Below are 19,485 nucleotides of genomic sequence, written 5' to 3' on the forward strand. Positions count from 1 at the left end.
GGTCATTTTGTATTTTACCTTCATCTCCAGAGCCATGAGCGTTACTTTCAGGCGGGTATCCTCGGGCCTGCATCCTTCATACAATGGAGTAATCGCGTCTATCTCCAGTTGATCCAGCTTGGCTTTCTCTCGGGCGGCAGCTCTTGCGTTATCCGTCTGCTTGAGAAGCAGCTCTTGAATATGAGGGTCCTGCACCCAGCCTCCATCGTCGTCTGCTCCGGCATCTTCATCTTCATGATCATGCCCTTCGTCTTGATCTTCCTCATCATCATGTACGACATCTTCTACATGATGACTGTGTACAGCATCACCGTCGTGATCATGTCCTGGAGATTCTTCGTCTTCTCGCCCGCCCTTGTCGCGGTGGTACTTATCTTGTTGCCCTTCCTCATTTCTTGCCCGGCCCCGGCCATGGACGACTTCATAGTCATCTTCATCACCTTGCCACCGATAGCCATCCATGAAACCACGCAAGAGCAGGTGGTCCCGCACCTGCCCGGAATCCGGGTCCGCAATAAGGCTCTTCAGCTTGCATCTTCGACACGGACATCTTATCTCCGTCTCGGTCTTTTGAAGCATCTCGGCCTTCGCGGAGCTCAAAAACCTATTCACGATGCCTTCAGTCATCGTGCGGACCATGGTCGCCTGCGGGGTAGAGCAAAACGATATTTTAGAACCAAGAAAAAATTTGGCATGACCTTCCCTAAAAATAGGACCAAAAAGAATGCATAGTGCCAAAATTCTCGCCGAAACGGAAATGAATCATAACATTCCGGCAAAATATTGGCAACTATCGCATTTCAAATACCGGTACCTTCAAACACAAACATATATGCAACACCACAAACACATGCAACACCACAAATATACATAGATCTAGCTAGGCCACAAAAAGTGCATGTGCACGTTGTTGGAGCGAGCTAGGGAGAAAAAGTAGATCTACATCATGAAGATAGCTTTCCCCTTACTTACCTATCAAAAAAGGTAATTTCACCACTTAATTTTGATGAATCTATGGTGGAAATGAGGTGAGGAGGAGGCAGCCGAAAGCTTGGAGAAGGAGGTGGAGGGAATGAAGTGGGGAAAGTGAGTGGGTAGGTGTGGGGCTGTCCAAAATATCTTGTTGGGGTCCCAGGTTACTAATGGCGCACCACAAGGAAATGCGCCATTAGTAACCCTGGTTACTAATGGTGCACCTGCAGGTGGTGCGCCATTAGAAGTTTTGTAAAAAAGTAAAAAATATAAATATATACACTAATGGCGCACCGTGTAATAGTGCGCCATTACTAGTTTAAACTAGTAATGGCGCACTGTTAAACGGTGCGCCATTAGTAGTTTTGCAAAAAAAAGAATAAGAAAAAAATTACAGTAATGGCGCACTCTCTGCCTGGTGGGTGCGCCATTACTAGTTAGAACTAGTAATGGCGCATTGTCGACCTGATGCGCCATTAGTATGTATGGAAAAATGGAAAAAAAAAATTAATACTAGTGGCGCACCCTGTTTCTGGTACGCCATTAGTGTCTTCCACACTAATGGCGCATCACCAACAGGTGCGCCATTAGTATATAGTAGTGCCGCGCTACTTCCCTGGTGCGCCATTAGTATCAATCCTATCTATAGACCTTTTTCTAGTAGTGCAAGATAGACTTCACTTCATTAATAAGAACGGCTGGACATTTTTCAAAGAAAAGAATTGAACACTTTGAAGGGTTAATAACTTGCCCCGTCGATGTTGCATAAATGTTCAAGAAACCTTTCACCACTGAAGCCTGCTGAGTGGAAACTCGAAAGAACAGAAATGAATCATCCGCAAATAGCAGATGGGGTATAGGTGGTGCCCTTCGGCAAATTTTTACAGGTACTAAACCCTCCTGCACTATTGCCTTATTAACCAAAGCAGACAAGGCAGCAACAACAAATAAGAATAGAAACGGGGATAATGGATCATCTTGCCTGAGGCCTCTGGATGGAGAAAAAGATTTCAACAGCTTCCCATTGAACTTAACAGAGTGGACGCAAGCCATTACATGAGAAATCCAAAGTTGAGAGAAACCCCACTTAAGGAGGGCCTTCTCCAAAAGTCCCAATCAACACGGTCATAAGCTGGAAAGATCCAACTTATAATCACAGAAATCCGGAGCACCTTCCTGATATAATTAATGCACTCGAAGGCTAATACTGAATTATTAGAAATAAGTTGCCTTAGAATGAATGCACATTGATTTTCAGAAATGAGGTCACCCAAAAAAGGCAGGAGCTTATTAACCAAACACTTTGATGCCACCTTGTAGATCACATTACACGGGCCGATTGGTTGAAAGTCCTTCAAGCAAGCCGGGTGTGGCACCTTCTGGATCAACACAATCGCCGTGTCATTTACACTTGTCGGCATAGACCCTGTTTCAAAAAAAATGCACAACAGGAATAACATCCTCTTTTAGGACTAGCCAATCCCGCTGAAAAAACCACGTCGAGAACCCATCAGGGCCCTGTGCTTTCAACGGCCCTATCTGGAATAGAGCATCAAAAATTTCATTATCAGAAAAAGGCCTCAAGTTTACTATTTATATCATCAATTACCTTGGGTATAATGTAGTCCAGAACCACCGCAGGTTATAGTGTAGGGTCCTTTGTATATAGTACCTCCTTAAATAGGAGGCGGCCACACGTCCATATCAGAGGGGGTAGAACACCAAACTCCATCGTCTTTCTTCAGTCGTTGAATATAATTCCTTCGAGCCTGCCAAACTGCTCTCGTTTGACTTGGTTGAAGGAGGGGGAAAGAAACATATGCCTTGGTACTAGCCATCCTTACATATCAATCTGGTACCATTCGGTGACAGGATCATGGTAACCGTTAAAAAAATCAATGAGAAGTGGTACAATGAAACATAGGCCTTGGTACTAGCCATCCTTACATATCAATCTGGTACCATCCGGTGATAGGATCATGATAACTGTTACAAAAAATCAATGAGAAATGGTACAATGAAAATATACATTAAATCATTATTTATAAGCTGTCCCATGTTGGATGGTTAGACGGCAAGGCGGCCTGGCAGTGGCTTGCAATTATGCCCGCTTTAGGTGTTTAGGCGTCGCTTAGGCATAGAGTGGTTAGTGCTCGTCTTAGATCGCCTTACCACGTTATAAACAATGCAGAAAATGTTCTAAAAAAGATTAGTAACATAATACGGAGGAAAATATGAAGTACTCATGAAATCAAAATGAGAAGAAAGAAATAGAGAAGTGAAAAACAATTACTTCATATGGAAATGATACTACTCGTGAGAATTACGAGTCCGCTGCTGCGATCATGACTTCATGACCTCAGGAGACGACAGGTAGCAGCCGTCGCGAATGACGAGCAGAGCGACGGGAGGAGGATCGGTGGCGCTGGCAGGCGCGCGACGCAGCTCCGACGATCCCCGCCGTCGTTGGCCGACGTTACCAAACCGCCGGCCACCGTGCTCCTCGGCGTCGAGCCGTTTCACCATCTCTCTCCGTTAGGCTGGGCCAGGCTTCGGGCCTCCACACACTTATGCCGATTCCTTCTCGCCCGCAATTAATCTGGGCCGAGAACGGAACTACGGCCCACCTTAGTAATACTGCAGCCCACCAAAAAGAGAACGCGGGGCTCGCCTGCTCGGGCCCAACCAGGACTTCGTCGTTTACTCGCAGGAGTCGCAGTCTTCTCCATCCGGGAAACAAATCCCACCGACCTCGATAGATTGCCTCCTACCCCTCCCCTTCCCCACCTTCCGCCACCAGCCAGCCAGCTCCGGCCAAATCCCGATCGCGATGAACGCGTCGCAGTTCATGGACAAGCAGATCCTCGGGCTCGCGGCGGCGGGCGCGGCATCCTCGCCTCCCTCCGGTGGCAGCGGCGGCGGCGGCCAGCTGTTCGATCTGATGGGCCCCAACCCGCAAGAGGACGACGTGGTGGAGAGCCACGACCTCCACGCGCGCCGCGGCGCCAGTGCCACGGAGGAGGTGATGGTGCCCAGCTACGACTTCCAACCCATCCGCACCCCCGCCGCCGCCGTAGCCCCAGCGGCCCCTGCCCCGGCCGCGGCGAACGCTTGGGGGTCGCTCGACGCCAATGCCGCGTCCCCCAAACATAAGGTAATACTACCTGGCCACCTTCAGTCCGGCACTGCTGTTCATAGATCTGTTCGTCGGCACTAGTATTTGCTAGCTAGTGCTGGTCTGCTCGGTTGTAGAATTCCGTTGTGCCCATAAATCGAATCGATGTGGTTGCCCTTTTGGCACTATATATGATTCAGATAGAAAAGGGAAAAGTAGCCCTAGTAGTTGTGGTTCCGGTGCTTGTGGAAGCTGACGCATATCCATGACAGTATGTCATAGGTTTTTGTACGTACTTTTAGGATGATTGCAGATGCTGCTCTTGCAATGGCTCTACGTTTGCAACTTGTTGCTGATTGATGCTCTTTATGGTCGGCTGCTTACTCCTTCTCATAGTCTTATATGCCTCATATTGATGTACCTAAATCGTCTGATGTTCAACGAATACGGCATCACTTTAGTGGGGGTGTATATAGCTAACTAAATATGGTCTGCCACCTAATCAAGTTACGCAACTTTGCATTTGCGTGCGTGCTTAAGATGTTCCCCGTGCACTTTGGAAGAAAAATGGTAGTGGCACATCATGAATCCATGTCCTTTGGCGCAATTCCATGAGCTGCATTTATGGTAACTATGACAGAAGTGTGCATGTGTGTGATAGTTTTAATCATGGGTTAGAGAGATAGTTAGGCAGCAGCAAACAGTTATCTCCAGAACTGCAGGGATGGACCATTTGGCCATGTCCTTAATTATTCCACCAATCTTAGTGGGCAGTCCAGCTCCAGCATGTTCCATGTTATATTTGTGCATGCAAAGTTATTACTATGTTTTTCAACATTTTTCTTATGCGCACAGTGGTAGGGTGTGCAATATAATTGGCAACTGATTGAGTATAAGAATTAACACAGGCACACAGGGATCTTATGTACCCATTCACCGTATACTTCTGTAGCTGTATGTGATATTAATAACCAATCCAAGAGGTTTTTTAAATTCTTTAGTTGTTGTGATGCATGATTGTTATCACTTCATATCACCTCACTTTTTTCTCTTTCCTTGTGATATATATGTAATTAATATGCTTAATTTCTTTTACCATGCAAAGAGTGCTGCTATGATGGAGCCTCGTGTGCTGAAGAAAGTTAGTCATGAAGAAGAAAGGAGCAACTTCAATGCAGTCACTATAGCAGATATTGATCGCACCATGAAGAAATATGCTGATAACTTGCTACATGCAATGGAAGGTGTAAGCTCCAGACTTGCACAGCTGGAGGGCAGAACACACCATCTTGAGGACTCTGTTGGCGAGTTGAAGTTAACAGTTGGTAACTACAACGGCAGCACTGATGGAAAACTGAGGCAATTTGAGAACACACTGCGGGAGGTAAGCTTTATTCCAACTCCTCTCTGCAAGTGAATATCTTCCCTTGATTCCCTCCTCTCCTTGTTCTTTCTTTTATTGGTAGAGAAAGGATCATGCTTACCTTATCGCAATAACTTGCTTACTGGTTGGGATAATCAAGATGAAAAAGAACTTGGTTTATTATTGAGTAACAATAGTCTTTGTTTTTTCTTTAGCTCATCTATGTATGATGTTTGTCTTATTTAATATTTGATCCTATTTTTTGACTGAAGCTTGTTGGCTGATTTTGTATTTTGTATACAAATAGGAATGTACAGCTCTGAAATCTATTGATTATATACTCCCATCATGTCATAGTGGATTTTATTATTACTGGTCATTTGTCCAGCTAGCTCACATCTTGTTGATAGTTTGCAGTTTATTTGTCTATTTAAGGACTATATTTCATAATTGCCTATAATACATAAGTTTCATCATTAGTTTTCACTTTTGAGTTTCCTTCAGCTCCATTCAAGGGCACAATGGCATGGTGACAAGTGGAATTATTAATATGTTTGTGGCCCCTGTTGCATCTTGTGCATGCTAGTGCGCTTCATGTCTTTCTTCTGCCTTCTTCATCTAGTGTTTTTACATGCCTTCACCTAGTGTGTTGGTAGTTAATCATGAAGAATGTTTCGTACCTTCATATTGTGATGTGATTTTCTGAGACATTGTAGGAAGATTTCTTTTGGTGCTTATCGTACTAATTTGCTACCTGGACACATGTTTGTATTAATTTATTTTGTACTATCGCCAGTGTTTCTTCAGCAGCTAGATTAATTATGTATGCACTACTCGCAGGTTCAAGCAGGTGTGCAGATTTTGCGTGACAAGCAGGAAATTGTTGAGGCCCAGGTTCAACTTACGAAGCTTCAAGTGTCTAAAGCAGAGGATGTTGTTTCAGAAAATGCCAGTGCTGGGCAGGTGGACTCAAGGCAGCAGCCGCCTGCGCCCCAGCCAACTGTTCAACCACAACATCAGGCCTATCCTCCTTCCCAACCAACGGGACTGCCTGCCCTTCCTGCTCCAAATGCGCCCCCTCCACCAATGGTTCACAACCAACCTCCGCCGCAATTCCAAGGTCATTTACCGCATCCTCAAATGCAATCAGTCGCACCTGCTCCATCTGTTCCGACCATATCGCAGGAATCCTACTATCCCCCATCCACACAGACAACAGAGGCTGCACACCAGCAATATCAAGCACCACCAGCTTCGCAGCCACAAGCACCTCCAGCAGCACCACAACATTATCAGCACCCGCCTCAGTATGCTCCATATTCTCAACCTCCGCCGCCTGGAAGTGTTAACCCCCAAACTCCAGCCGCACCCTTGCCCCATCAGCCAGAAGAAGCAGCACCTTATGGGCCTCCTGCTCAGAGCTACCCACTGAATGTCCGCCCGCCGTCCCCTTACATGCCACCACCCAGTGGACCTGTTCCTCCTTTCTATGGGCCAAACCCTGGCATGTACGAGCCTCCAGCAGTCAGGCCTAACTCCGGTCCACCACCGCCCTACAGCGCTGGATACAAGCAGCAGGGAGGAGGCGGTTTTCCTGAGCAGTATGGATACAGCGGGTCTCTGTCTCACCGTGGTAATGCTGGAATGAACTCGCCTTCACCCTTTGCCCCCACTGGCCCCTCCTCGGCTGGAAGTGGCAACTACGGCAAGCTCCCTACAGCTCAAATACTGCCCCAAGCAGCGCCAGTGAGCTCTGCTCCGAGTGCCTCGCCCGGCAACAGGGTGGCGGTCGACGACGTGGTGGACAAGGTTTCAACGATGGGGTTCTCAAAGGAGCAAGTGAGGGCGACTGTGCGCAGGCTGACAGAGAACGGTCAGAATGTGGACCTGAACGTGGTGCTCGACAAGCTGATGAACGACAGTGATGCGCAGCCTGCCCAGAGAGGCTGGTTCGGGCGATAAAAGCCCAGCTGCTAGTCGTGGAGCAGCATGTGTATATGATCGATGAGCGAACACCTATGGAACCAATTCGTGCATTCACGAGGGATTTCTTATTTGTCAGGTTTCTCGTTTGCTGCTACCGTACAGTTAGTGTTAGCTCTTTTGTTAACTAGTGCCCTAGTGATTGCTATCCATTGTCAGTTTGACTAGTGTGTCTGCAAGTGTTATTGTCGTCAAGTACTATTGTTGATGACCTGTGAAACTAGCTCATGGCTGCCTTATCTTTCACGCATCTATACGACGGTGACCTCTCTAACCTCTTCGTGTGGCTGGCGACGTGTGATCACATTTGTCACGGAGTTTTGGCGACAGAGACAAATCGTTAGATCGCTGGCAATGAGCCGTGCACTTTCATCCGAAGTGCTTAGCTCTCGGCTCACCAGGACCACACCTATACGGTTGCAGTTCGCAGGCAACGAGGCCACTGTGCTAGTCACTCACTCACATGGCTTGGCGCCTCGCTACCGGCCGCTGGTCTGTCTGCGTGAGCTGCTGGCGGCATCGCTCCAAAGTCTGCTGCCACCCACCGAGGATCAGCCAACAGAAAACACCTCTTCTCATCCCGCCGTCCGCGCGTGTGCGTGCTCTGCTCGCACGCATGACATGCCTGCTCGTGCGGGCTGTCGCATGCGCTGCCCCCGCCCCCGCCGGACATAAAACCACCGGCCACGGTCGCCCGCAGCCCAAGATAAGGGTGACGCGTGGCGTGAGAAGCAAGGTGTCTGCTGCCAGGGCCGGAATGGACGGCGGTACGTCGGCGGCGCCGCCTGAGCCGGCCATCGCGCCGGACGCCGTCATCAACCTCGAGTTGTGCGTGTTCCCGTAACGTATTTCGTGCGCGATTGGGTAAGGTGTTCTCTATCTGACAACGTGCTTCGCCGCACTGCCGGTTTTGGTTCTGCGTGCGTGCAGCGGCGACCCGACCATGTACGAGGCGTTCTGGAGGGAGGTCGGGGAGCGGGCGGCGGTGGCGATCCCGGGGTGGTCGGGGATGAGCTACTTCTCCAATGCCCAGAGCCTCTGCTGGTTCCTCGACCCGGAGTTCGAGCGCGAGGTCCGCCGCGTCCACCGCCTCGTCGGCAACGCCGCCGTCGACGACGGCTACCACCTCGTGGTCGGCACCGGCGCCACCCAGCTCTTCCAGGCGGCCATGTACGCCCTGTCTCCCGCCGGCGCCCAATGGCCCGTCGGCGTCGTCTCGCCGGCGCCCTACTACTCGGTATTTAATCAAGATCAAACGATCCAAGTGCAAATTCAATTACATTCGTGGTGTGGTGTGGGGTGATTGCCTGACATGGTGTCATCTTGGACGTACGTCGTGGCGTGCCAGTCGTACCCGCCGCAGACGGACCTGCTGCTCTCGGGGTTCTACCGGTGGGCCGGCGACGCCAACGCGTTCGACGGCGACGGCCACATCGAGCTGGTCTGCTCGCCCAACAACCCGGACGGCGCCATCCGCGAGGCCGTCCTGAGCTCCGAGTCCGGCAAGGCGATCCACGACCTGGTATACTACTGGCCTCAGTACACGCCCATCACCGGCGCCGCCGCCCACGACATCATGCTCTTCACCATGTCCAAGGTCACCGGCCACGCCGGCGCCAGGCTCGGGTGGGCGCTCGTCAAGGACCGCGGCGTGGCCAAGAAGATGGTCTACTTCGTGGACCGGAGCACCATCGGCGTGTCCCAGGACTCGCAGCTCCGCGCCGCCAAGATCCTCGCCGTCGTCTCCGACGCCTACGGACCCGACGAGGAGGACGACACGCGGCTCCGGCTCTTCGACTTCGCGCGCCGTCGCATGGAGGAGCGCTGGCGGGCCCTGCGCGCCGCCGTGGCGGCCACCGGCGCCTTCAGCCTCCCGGAGGAGACCGCCGGCCACTGCAACTTCAGCAGGCAAACCGTGGCAGCTTACCCCGGTACTGTACATTAAACATATACTGAACATTCTTAATCCATGAACACGAATTCCGCCATTACTCCAGTTTGTTTAGTTCTTCTCACCGGGTTCGCAATCGGATGCAGCGTTCGCGTGGCTGCGCTGCGAGAAGGATGGCGTGGAGGACTGCGCCGAGTTCCTCCGCGGCCACGGCATCGTGGCGCGGGGAGGGGAGCAGTTCGGGGGAGACGCCAGGTGCGTCAGGGTCAACATGCTGGACAGGGACGGTGTGTTCGACGTGCTCATAGACCGCCTCTTCTCCATAACATGATTACCATGAGGATGCAAAGCCAGAGCTATCATGCGAACAGAATGCTTCGGATTAATTCGGAGAACGAAACGAAAACGAATGGAGTGGATTTCGATGGTCTCACCCGCTTATAATCTCTCTGTATATGGAACGACTGGTGCGAGTTTTGAAGTTTAAAATTTTCCTTGAGGCTTAACTCCCTAAAAATGTTTTGCTACTCCCTCCGTATGATATTAACTGTTGCTAAAATGAGTGTATCTACACACTGAAACACGTCTAGATACACTCATTAAGAATAAGCTCGGATTCTAACTTGATCCCTAAAATTTAACTAATTTTCTTCATTAACTGGTTGTAGATCCTCATTTCCTTTTGCGAACTTAAACTCCTTTTAAACTATTTTTTGACATTAAAGTTCAAACGTTTGCCGTCAACGATGAAAACATTTAATACTATTTAATACTTCTATTTAATTTTTTTTAGAAAATACGTACCAAGCACAATAGATAGACCAAATGAAACAAGTAGTCTAAAAAACAACAAATTATGATCAAAGAGTTATTCCCCAGAAGGCTGCCATTGGTGCTCGCTAAGGTATTGATTGTATAGTTGCACATGGGCTGCCAATGCACTTCAAAAGAACCTATGGATTGTATTGTTATTGCTTTGAGGAGTGACAAGTTCTTCAAAGGCCTCAAAATCCAAGTTCATCAGTTGAGAGAGACCTCTTTCGTTCTATATGATCATGTTGTGCAAGACCACACAGTGTATTTCATGAATAATGTGAAAGCAAGCTTGTAATACAACGAGAAGCTCTCTCGATATAGTTTCTTATGGATTCGTGAGCCGCGTCAAAGTGAGCTTTCTTCTTGCCTCAATGGTCTAGATTGTCTTCACAAATATGGACCACGAGGGGTAGATGTCATATACAAGGTAGCTTTAATATGCAATGGTTTGTCTTTCCGCTACTTCTGCTTACCAGAATACAAGAGACATAAGTTTACATGTCATCATCATTTTGAAAGCTATGCCTACTAATATTTGGAAGTCGATGGTTAGCTCGTAATAATAGTGTCATAGTGTCATTGTATTTATCTTGCAAAATATTCATATTTCACTCTCTTGATAGTATTACAGAAACCCTCTCACAGTTTGCTCGAAGAAAAACCATATTTGGCTAGTATCTTTGTGTCTGCTTAGGAAAGACGATGTTGGCCGGTGTCTACAATGTTTCTTTAGAGAGCTGATGCCCTCAGCGTTGGGTGAAGAGTCAGTTGCTTTACCGACTCTAAAAACGAATACCAACAAAAATCAACTACAAAAACTAGGAAAACTACCTTGAATACATTTGACCTGACAAAAAGAAAAATAAGAGAAAGCACATACATATGAAACATTAAATTTATGTACTATTATTCATCGTTTGCTCTATGCTATCATATCACATCTATCATTTGCTCTTTGCTATCACAGTTTGCAAGTCTCGTACAAATATGCTCAAGCTTCATCTCTCTTCACACGAGCTTGACTTTCGTGCATTCCACAAACAAGTGCTTCTTGACTCGGCTATGGAATTGCACAAGAAATAAGCATCTCCTGATATTGGCGACATGACTATGCAAGCGCCCGAGAACTCGACGTCGGCAGGTGGGAAACTGCAGCGACGATGGATGACAATAAGGGCCAAGGCGAGACCCAGATCGCCCAACGCAAGTTACGAAATGGTCACCCTAGGAACGAACTCAGCTGTTCCTTGCTCTGTCACCCTAGAGGCGGAGCAAAGAACTTCCCTGCGGCCGTGTCGTCTGGCCTGGTGTGCAGGCTTTTCCTCTGCAGTTGTACTCGAAGATGTACCCATCGATTATTCATCCTTGATCTGGTTTAATTTGAATAAGATTGTTCAAATATGCATTTCTCGAAACAGAAAAATATTGGACTCAACAGTTATGGACATAGACCGTTCTAGAATTATGAAAGGAAATGGGTACTTCTACAATAATACTCGTAGAATTAGTCCCTCAAAAAAATCTCGTAGAATTAGGAAATGGCTTAACCGTTCTCAGAAAAAAGAAGAGAGGAAATGGCTTCTGGTTGAGCCGAACCAAGTCACCAGTTCGGTCTCCTGTTCCGTCTTCCCAACCCAGGCACCCGGCTCGTCTGGAAACATGGAGCTGCCACGCCTCCGCCGCTCGCCGCCGGCGCTTCCAGACCACCTCCTCGAGGAAATCTTCTCCCGCCTCCCTCCCAGCGAACCCTCATGCCTCCTCCGCGCCTGCCTCGTCTGCAAGCACTGGCGCGACATCATCTCCGCCCCCAGCTTCCTCCGCCACCTCCACGCGCACCGCCGGGCACCCAAGATGCTAGGGTTCCTCCAGCACTCGGAAGGTGATGAGAATCTCCCCGTATACGTGCCCACCTCCCCCTTCTCCTTCCCCGTCCCCGACCCCCGCGCCTGGCACGTCCTCGGCTACCGGCACGGCCGCGCCGTATTCGTCTCCGATACTACCGACCGGGAGCTCCTCGTCTGGGAGCCGTTCACGGGCAACTGGTGGAACGTGCCGGTACCCGCGGAACTCAAGATCGGGCACTCCAACGCCACCGTGCTCTGTGCGGCGGAGGGGTGCGACCATCTCAACTGCCACGGGGGGCCCTTCCGCGTTGTCTTGGTGTTCACCAGCCCCTTCGAGGAGGAAACGGAGTGGCTCACGTCGGCGGCCGTATACTCGTCGGAGACCGGCGCCTGGGGTGAGGTGGCCTTGGCCTTGCCCTGGCGCGATGGCTTTTCCTTGCTCTGTGAGAATCCTGGCCTGCTCGTGGGGAATTCTCTGCTGTACTTCCTGTACCTTGATGGGCACATCCTCGAGTACAACTTGGCTGAGCATGTCCTCAATGTGATCAACCCACCGGAACCGGACAATGATGCTGCATTCTCGCAGAGAGTTATGCTGGTTCAGGCGGAGGATGGTGGGCTGGGAATTGCTAAAGCTGATGACGGTGGGTGGAATCATCTCTACCTCTGGTCAAGGAAGGTCAGTGAAGGAGGTGATGCAGAATGGGTGGAGTGCCCGTTCATGTACCTCGGCGATTCGCTTCCATTTGCTGCTAGGTCGTCGTCCTCAAGAATAACAGTGTTTCTGATGGGCTTTGTCGAGGGAGCAAATACCATTTTGGTGAGCACGGTTGATGGCTTCTTTTCAATCGAGCTCCAGTCCAAGCGGGGGAGGAAGATGTGCAAGGACCGATGCAGGGCCTACCCTTTGGTTCCAGTTGTCAGCTCCTACTCTATACTCCGGGTACCTCAAGTTGAGCACGACAGCCTGGGCTCTCCGGACTTCAATGGTGAGTCAGATGATGAGGAGTGGGAGTGGGAAGCACTAAGGCAGGCAGAGTCGCTGTTTTACAGTGGGTCCATGGCCATCAAGGAGGGGGACTTTGTTGCCGCTGTTGATTGCCTCAGCCGCGTCCTGGCGATCAGGTTAGGATTCTGCTCCCAATCACGCCGAAGGCATGAGAAGGATTGTAGGGAAAAGCATCCAGTTAGTTCACTCCTGTTATGGATTTGTTATTGTTTACGTGTGTCCTTATGTTTTGTAGTTTGAGAGATGATCTTGATAGGTTTCAGATGTTATACACGTGGAAAGGTTGTTCCCAAGCGGTCGTTTAGGCTTACTGTGTCAACAGCTACCTTGATGGAGTTTGTTGGAGTGTTAGGGAGTAGTGAGTGCCTAGTTTTAATTTGATAGCAATATTTGGAAATTTGGAGCTGGCTACCATTTTTTATGATTTCTGAACTGCGAAAGAGCATCAATTCAAAATGCAATTGCTTAGATAAGAGTTATCCTATTCGGTAAATCTGTCTATGTCTCTGGAGTACTTACTAGTTGCAAATGTTTCATAGCAGTGAGGTTTATCTATATGCTTTCTTACAAATTTTACTCCATAATCTGTGCAAGCACTTATCAATCGCTATAAAAGGCAATAAACAGTGAAAATAATTACTCCCTCCGTTCATAAATATAAGATGTTCTAACTTTTTTCTGAATCGAATGTAGATAAACACATTTTAGTGTTTTATTTTCACTCATTTCAGTTCGTATGTAGTCCATGTTGAAATATCTAAAACATCTTATATTTGTGAACGGAGGGAGTACTAGTTAGTACATTCTGTCATCTGAATGATCAGTGGAGCAATCGGGGTGTTTAGTTATGATTATCCCACTCTATCTCAGATTACATTCCGTTCTATGGAAGTATCTTATAACCTCAACAATAACAAATCTACTCCTTTGTTGTCACCTAGGGTTGCACATTATGGTGAACTTGCTCCGGAATGTGCTAGTGTGTATTACAAATATGGATGTGCCTTGCTATGGAAAGCTCAGAAGGCAACTAATCCTCTGGGAAACCTTCCCAAGAAGGGTACAATCAGCAAAGCTCACAGTGAAGAATGTATATCTTTATGCCTTTACCCCTAGACAGTCACATATAAGATATATTACTCTTTGTATCTGTATAGTTAATTACAATCTCCTGATCACAAGCTTTTCTTTCCTGCTAAATATTTTACATAATAAATTGCTAATCAATAATGTACCCATGTGTTTGCAAACTAAATGGTCTCGTATGGAACCTGGACCTGTTTACCGTTTGGGCTTATCTCTTGAATTGTCATCGTTTGGTAGGAGGCCATTTTGTCAAATTGTTCTGCTCATTGTTGTTACATATGGTGCAAGTCAAGGTTATGCTATAAATAGTTGATGATCTCACAGAAAGCAGAAAATACTTTTAATGCTAAAAGAGCTTGTTTATGGGCTGTCCATATTTTGGACTTGTGTATGGTGCCATGTGGCAGCTATTTTTATTTTATTTTTGTGCCTGAATGGCCAAATGGAAATGCCAGATTAAACAGATATGGATACTTGAATCACTGGCTTCATTCATTGTTCTTGTATTTAGCTGTCTAACCAGTGTACTTGCGTGTGCTAACTTATACAACATAGAAGTTTCACCTTTTTGCAATTATATATGGTACATGAGTATGCAGTAATGTAATGTGAGTATTTCTTGTCTCACATTTCTATCAGAATACTTATTTAGACGGACCACTGTATTGGTCAATGGTATGTTATACTGGTTATTAAGTTGGATGATTTAAGCATATGAATGCATCTCATTGTTTTCTATTGCTGTTTTTTGTTTCACAAACAGTCCACCACTAGTATAATTGATCTTCTATCAATGTGCTTTTCTTCCTGCCATGGTTTAACTTTATACTGATATACTCATTGAGCAGGGGAAAACTCAAATGGCGAAGATCAGGAGGATAGGAAGGGTGACAATGAGATGGCAGGCGCTGGAGATGTTTCTGATGTGGATCTTGCTGGGAAAATGCTAGATACTGCAAGAATAATAATGGAAAAGACCGCAGACAACACTGTGGAGATATCAAGAATCCTTTCTGCTCTCACTGAAGTCTCCATGGAGAAGAGAAAAAGGTAGTTTCCGTTATCTAGGTTACTCATAATTTAACTGGCAACTGGTCTTGATACTAATGTCACCAATTTTATTTGCAGAGGAATTAATTAGACAAGTCACTCGGTGAAAGTTTTAGGCATCCTGGAGCATTTACCTAACTGCATTCTGTTTGCGGTATGAAATTGTCAATCGTCTGTCATGTAGCAGTACTATCTGCATCCTTCCGGAGGTGGGTCTCTGTGGTTTTACGGGTACTAAATTTTCAGTTAGATACTTGCTGGTATCTTGTAGATTTGGTTGGTCTTCCTGTTGCTTATCCCCCTTAATTCAGTCCTAGGAGGACTCCCTGCACCTGGCTGCTTTGTCTTGGAGCTTCCTCCATTATGTAAACCGTGTATACAGAACCAGAAAAGTGGCAAGGAGGCTCAGAAATTCCACTTGAGAAGATGAGATAAAGATCATTACCGACATCATATCCCTCTTTTTGATGTCGGAACAGAAGGAAGATCATTACTAGCTCAGAAGGTGGTGATACTATTCATTAAAGCGGCGACGCCCGTGAGCGCCGCCCTTCCATCCTGTCAAATCGCGGCATCAATGCCGGTCGCTGCATGCTTTGGCATGGCAAGCGGTGTGGGCGTTCGATGGAAAGCAAGGGAGAGGAAGGTGGTCTTTTTTTGGTGGGCCAAGGTGGTCAGACGTCGACGTGGCGGCGGTCTGGACGCTCGCAAAGCCCCCCTAGTTTGTCTTCAGTTTGCTGAAAAAGTATGTCTTCACGCACAACAAGTCCCCGCGCGGTCCAGATGTATATGCTAGTACGCATAATAACCTGTTTTTTTTGTTTTTGTATGTCTTTTTTTTACTGGTAAAAAAAATGACATTGTCTGGCTGTTGCATTTCTTTATATTTGTGCGTGCAGCAGCAGTTTGACCTCAATGGTGTAAAATTATAATTTTTTGTCTAGTATGGAATTCATTTTTCTAGAAGTTGCACTAGTTTACAGTTATTCTTTCAGGGTACAAAATAATGCAAGTTTTGTGTAATTTGTGTGCAAATTTTGAGTATATTGTTTGTGTGCGTGCGCGCGTCTCGGTCGAGTGTCGGATCTTGTATCCGAGCCGGCCTAAGTCCAGCACCGAGTTAGGTTGGGTGTGCGCGTGTTGACGTGCATAATAAGTACTCCTACATACTCCCGCCCTTAATTTGGCTCCTAATAAAATCTAGGGACTGTCTATCCTACATACTCCCGCCCTTAATTTGGCTCCTAATAAAATCTAGGGACTGTCTAGGTCTCAGTCGACTGAGACTGAGACTCAGTCGGCTGACGTCATCATATGTAGATTAGGCATGTTAAGTAGCTTTTCATCTGCTGGGTTGAACCGGCTTAACACCTGGGCTGGTTTCTCTTTTCTTGTTTGTTTGTTTGTTGGGCTGGGTCATGACATTGTTTGCTTGTGGGCCCGGACGACATAGAAAAAAGACAAAAAAACTTATTTGCTGCTCTGCTTTATGAACTGTACTTTTTGACTGAACTCAGGCAAAACCCCATGCCCACAAGCATGGAGAAACTCACTTGTGTAAGGGCGTCTGATCTCTTCTCTGATTTTCACCCCCTCCCACCTTTCCCCCCACCTTCTCTTCTCTGATTTGTTCTAGATCTGATTTTCTTTTCTCTCTTCTCATGTTTGTAACAGCAATCCTGCAGCAGTAAGGAAGATTCCTGATGGGACATAGGTTAGAGTTATAATTTGTAGGAAAATTAGAGAAGAGGCAAAACTGAATCAAGTAGTATTTGACTGGCATGTGTGTTGTAGCAATTCTGACAGCAGAAAATAATTTTATTTTTAATTGTATGTCCATGAAAAAATGATGTTGGACTCCTCCCCACAAAAGTTGTATATGGATTGATTGGTTCATGTTTTAGGACAGAATATGGCTTGGTAATTAAAACAGAAATCAGTAGGGTGCTGCCCTCTCCCCTGCACAAGACACTAAGGAGAAAGACTGAACTTTTTTCAAGATTTGCCACAGTGGGGTTGTATTACAAGCATATACATGACCCTGCCTAGTGTACAGAAAAATATGAAAAAAAATGTAGCATGGTTAACATCTAGTTCGGCGACTACAGAAGATCAAGAATGTATAGTGTGAACTAAGAAAAAAGAAACAGAGGCATAGAAAAAATGAACCTTTCTTGTGGATGGTCAAATATACTTCAGCAACAATGTTTTCTCTTCATTTTGTAGGTGCTGGACGGAACTATGGCAAAAGAACTCCAAACAGCTGCGGACCAGTCCCAGTTAATCTGCTGACACCGGTTCATGTAAGATTGATATTTTTGGAAAAAAGGTTGTTTCACAAGGGTGTACAAAAAAAGGAACTTAGAACATCACTCTCCATGTGCAGCAGCCATACCTTGGTGTCCAACATGTGCAGCATCAACAAACTGTGATGAATCTGGCATCCCAACCATCTTCAAGTGCATTTGCACAACATGTATGTGCTTTCATGAACAACAAGAATAAACTCTTTAAGTTATCTGCCTTGATGAATATAATCTGGTACTCTGTTGCACATGCATCAAATTGTAACATGCAAGAAAAGTAAAAAAATGCAGGGTCATTCCGAATGCGAGTGCCTCAGTAAATAAATAATAATAATCTCAGTATGTTGAATGCCTTAGAAAATTCAAACAAGCATTGGCAATGCTCAGTGCAAGCAAGCAATTGAAGGGACATCAGTAAAAACCAAGTACAAGTACATCACATAAGAATTCAATAGTTACCTTTGAAAAAATCTCAGCTACCTACCTCTATTTCAACGTCAGCCATGGAATTTGTTCTCTTCATTTCGCACTCAGAAAAGTACGAGGTCAAGCCAAACAAAACACTAATTCACTCCCTCAGATTCGTGATTCACACCCAAAAAAAGCATTAGAAAAAATATACCCAAAAATCGTCATCTCCATTTGCAAACTCCATCCCAGAATCTAGATTCGCACCATATATCCCCTAGTGGGCAAACAAACAAATCTGAGATAATAAAAGCTTGTCATAAAACTGTGGTAGAGAGTAAGTGAGGATGGTTAATCCGTTCACATATTGCTAATTGTAACTAGTAAAAGGAAACACTCCTAGATTTTCTTATGGAAATGTAAAACATCAAGTGTCTGTTTTGGTAGTTCAGACAAACAAAACCAAAACAGGCACTACAAATCCAACATTCCATGAGTTGGAGAGAGGAAGCTAAAAGCAGAATAACTTTTGAATAAATGTGGAAAAATTGATGTCGAAAAGATTAAGAGATGCCTTAATTAGTCAAGACTATCAGCAGCAAATCTCCTACCTTGAGAGACACATAAGGTAGCTACATCCATCAACTACAGTGGTAAAAAACTAACAGGTGCAGATCACTTGCACGGTAGTACTACAGGAGTACTGAACACTTACAAGCATGTTGCTTAAGTAATTCAGACATGTCTACTGACAGTGAACTTGGATACTTGTAAATTCACAACCACAAAATGTCTACTAACAGTGAACAGAATTAGACTAATGCTCTCATAAAGCACAGAAAATTCAGATGTAGTCCTACCAAGTTCCCCATCTCGCTGACCGGGGCGGCGCCGGAGGACGATGGAGAAGACGGCCGCGCTTCCCCTGCCCCCTTTTCGTCGGGCAGCACCACCGGCGCAGCTGCTGTGCCCGAGGATCTGGACAAGTAACTCTTCTCTCCTTTAATATGCTCCCCTTTTTTGAAAATGAGCTGCGCTGTCAGAATCAAATGCAAAAAACAAATTTGATTTTTTTATTAAATCCTTGGGAAAAACAAAAAAATGCAAAAATGTATACGATTTTTAAAAAAGATAAAAACACACAAACTAGTTGTGAGATCGGGTGCTTGATTTGTGTTTGCAGGCATGGCAAAAAACGGCGGTGTTATGGTGCTCGTGTGACACATAGCGAGGGTAGAGGATTCGCGGGGGAGCTGCCACCGTCCGACCAAGCAAAACAATCTAGTTGTGAAAATGTATGTAAAGAGACATAGTTATAGTCCGGGGGACCGCCCTTGCAAATCTTTTATATCTAAATAGCTAGCCCCCACTAACATATTTCTCTCAACATGCAAGCATGCCACCTCATCATTCAACATGCATAAGGAAAGGCCCACCTCAACATGCAACTATTCATATTAAAAACCCACTACAACATGCATGCATGTAAAATTTCATTTTATTATGCTATTTACATTTAATTCTTATATACTTTTAAAAACTATTGTTTCAAGAATTCATGTTCCATATAATCAAAATCTCATTGAAATATTGCAAACATTCCCGCAACAACGTGCGGGGCATCATCTAGTTGCATGAATAG

At 46.3% G+C, this 19,485-nt stretch overlaps 3 protein-coding genes across 3 annotated transcripts; all 3 read left to right on the forward strand.

The window, feature by feature from the left end:
- The first annotated feature begins 3,691 nt into the window (after positions 1-3,691).
- On the forward strand, positions 3,692-7,677 carry LOC125551829 (pollen-specific leucine-rich repeat extensin-like protein 2). The gene is made up of 3 exons (XM_048715202.1): positions 3,692-4,126; positions 5,193-5,471; positions 6,291-7,677. The coding sequence occupies exons 1-3, from the start codon at positions 3,803-3,805 to the stop codon at positions 7,410-7,412; spliced, it is 1,725 nt and encodes a 574-aa protein (XP_048571159.1). The 5' UTR covers positions 3,692-3,802; the 3' UTR covers positions 7,413-7,677.
- Positions 7,678-7,770: 93 nt separating this feature from the next.
- On the forward strand, positions 7,771-9,857 carry LOC125551839 (tryptophan aminotransferase-related protein 1-like). Its single transcript, XM_048715209.1, has 4 exons — positions 7,771-8,261; positions 8,364-8,670; positions 8,782-9,364; positions 9,471-9,857. The coding sequence occupies exons 1-4, from the start codon at positions 7,897-7,899 to the stop codon at positions 9,653-9,655; spliced, it is 1,440 nt and encodes a 479-aa protein (XP_048571166.1). The 5' UTR covers positions 7,771-7,896; the 3' UTR covers positions 9,656-9,857.
- Positions 9,858-11,730: 1,873 nt separating this feature from the next.
- Positions 11,731-18,041, forward strand: LOC125551845. The gene is made up of 6 exons (XM_048715213.1): positions 11,731-13,109; positions 13,935-14,083; positions 14,928-15,129; positions 15,208-15,338; positions 15,441-17,432; positions 17,519-18,041. Exons 1-4 carry the CDS (start codon positions 11,800-11,802, stop codon positions 15,218-15,220), a joined length of 1,674 nt encoding a protein of 557 aa, XP_048571170.1. The 5' UTR covers positions 11,731-11,799; the 3' UTR covers positions 15,221-15,338; positions 15,441-17,432; positions 17,519-18,041.
- Positions 18,042-19,485: the final 1,444 nt, after the last annotated feature.

This window comes from Triticum urartu, chromosome 1 (genome assembly GCF_003073215.2).
Source record: "Triticum urartu cultivar G1812 chromosome 1, Tu2.1, whole genome shotgun sequence".
In the NCBI taxonomy this organism is placed as follows: domain Eukaryota; kingdom Viridiplantae; phylum Streptophyta; class Magnoliopsida; order Poales; family Poaceae; genus Triticum; species Triticum urartu.

Bases quoted from the DNA above. Each gene is read 5' to 3' on its own strand.
- LOC125551839 (XM_048715209.1), top strand. From the start codon at position 7,897: ATGGCTTGGCGCCTCGCTACCGGCCGCTGGTCTGTCTGCGTGAGCTGC. The intron at 8,262-8,363 runs GTGCGTGTTCCC...GCGTGCGTGCAG, and splicing joins GCCGTCATCAACCTCGAGTT to CGGCGACCCGACCATGTACG. The intron at 9,365-9,470 runs GTACTGTACATT...AATCGGATGCAG, and splicing joins AACCGTGGCAGCTTACCCCG to CGTTCGCGTGGCTGCGCTGC.
- LOC125551829 (XM_048715202.1), top strand. From the start codon at position 3,803: ATGAACGCGTCGCAGTTCATGGACAAGCAGATCCTCGGGCTCGCGGCG. The intron at 4,127-5,192 runs GTAATACTACCT...TACCATGCAAAG, and splicing joins CCGCGTCCCCCAAACATAAG to AGTGCTGCTATGATGGAGCC. The intron at 5,472-6,290 runs GTAAGCTTTATT...CACTACTCGCAG, and splicing joins TTGAGAACACACTGCGGGAG to GTTCAAGCAGGTGTGCAGAT.
- LOC125551845 (XM_048715213.1), top strand. From the start codon at position 11,800: ATGGAGCTGCCACGCCTCCGCCGCTCGCCGCCGGCGCTTCCAGACCAC. The intron at 13,110-13,934 runs GTTAGGATTCTG...GTTGTCACCTAG, and splicing joins AGCCGCGTCCTGGCGATCAG to GGTTGCACATTATGGTGAAC. The intron at 14,084-14,927 runs GTATATCTTTAT...CTCATTGAGCAG, and splicing joins CAAAGCTCACAGTGAAGAAT to GGGAAAACTCAAATGGCGAA.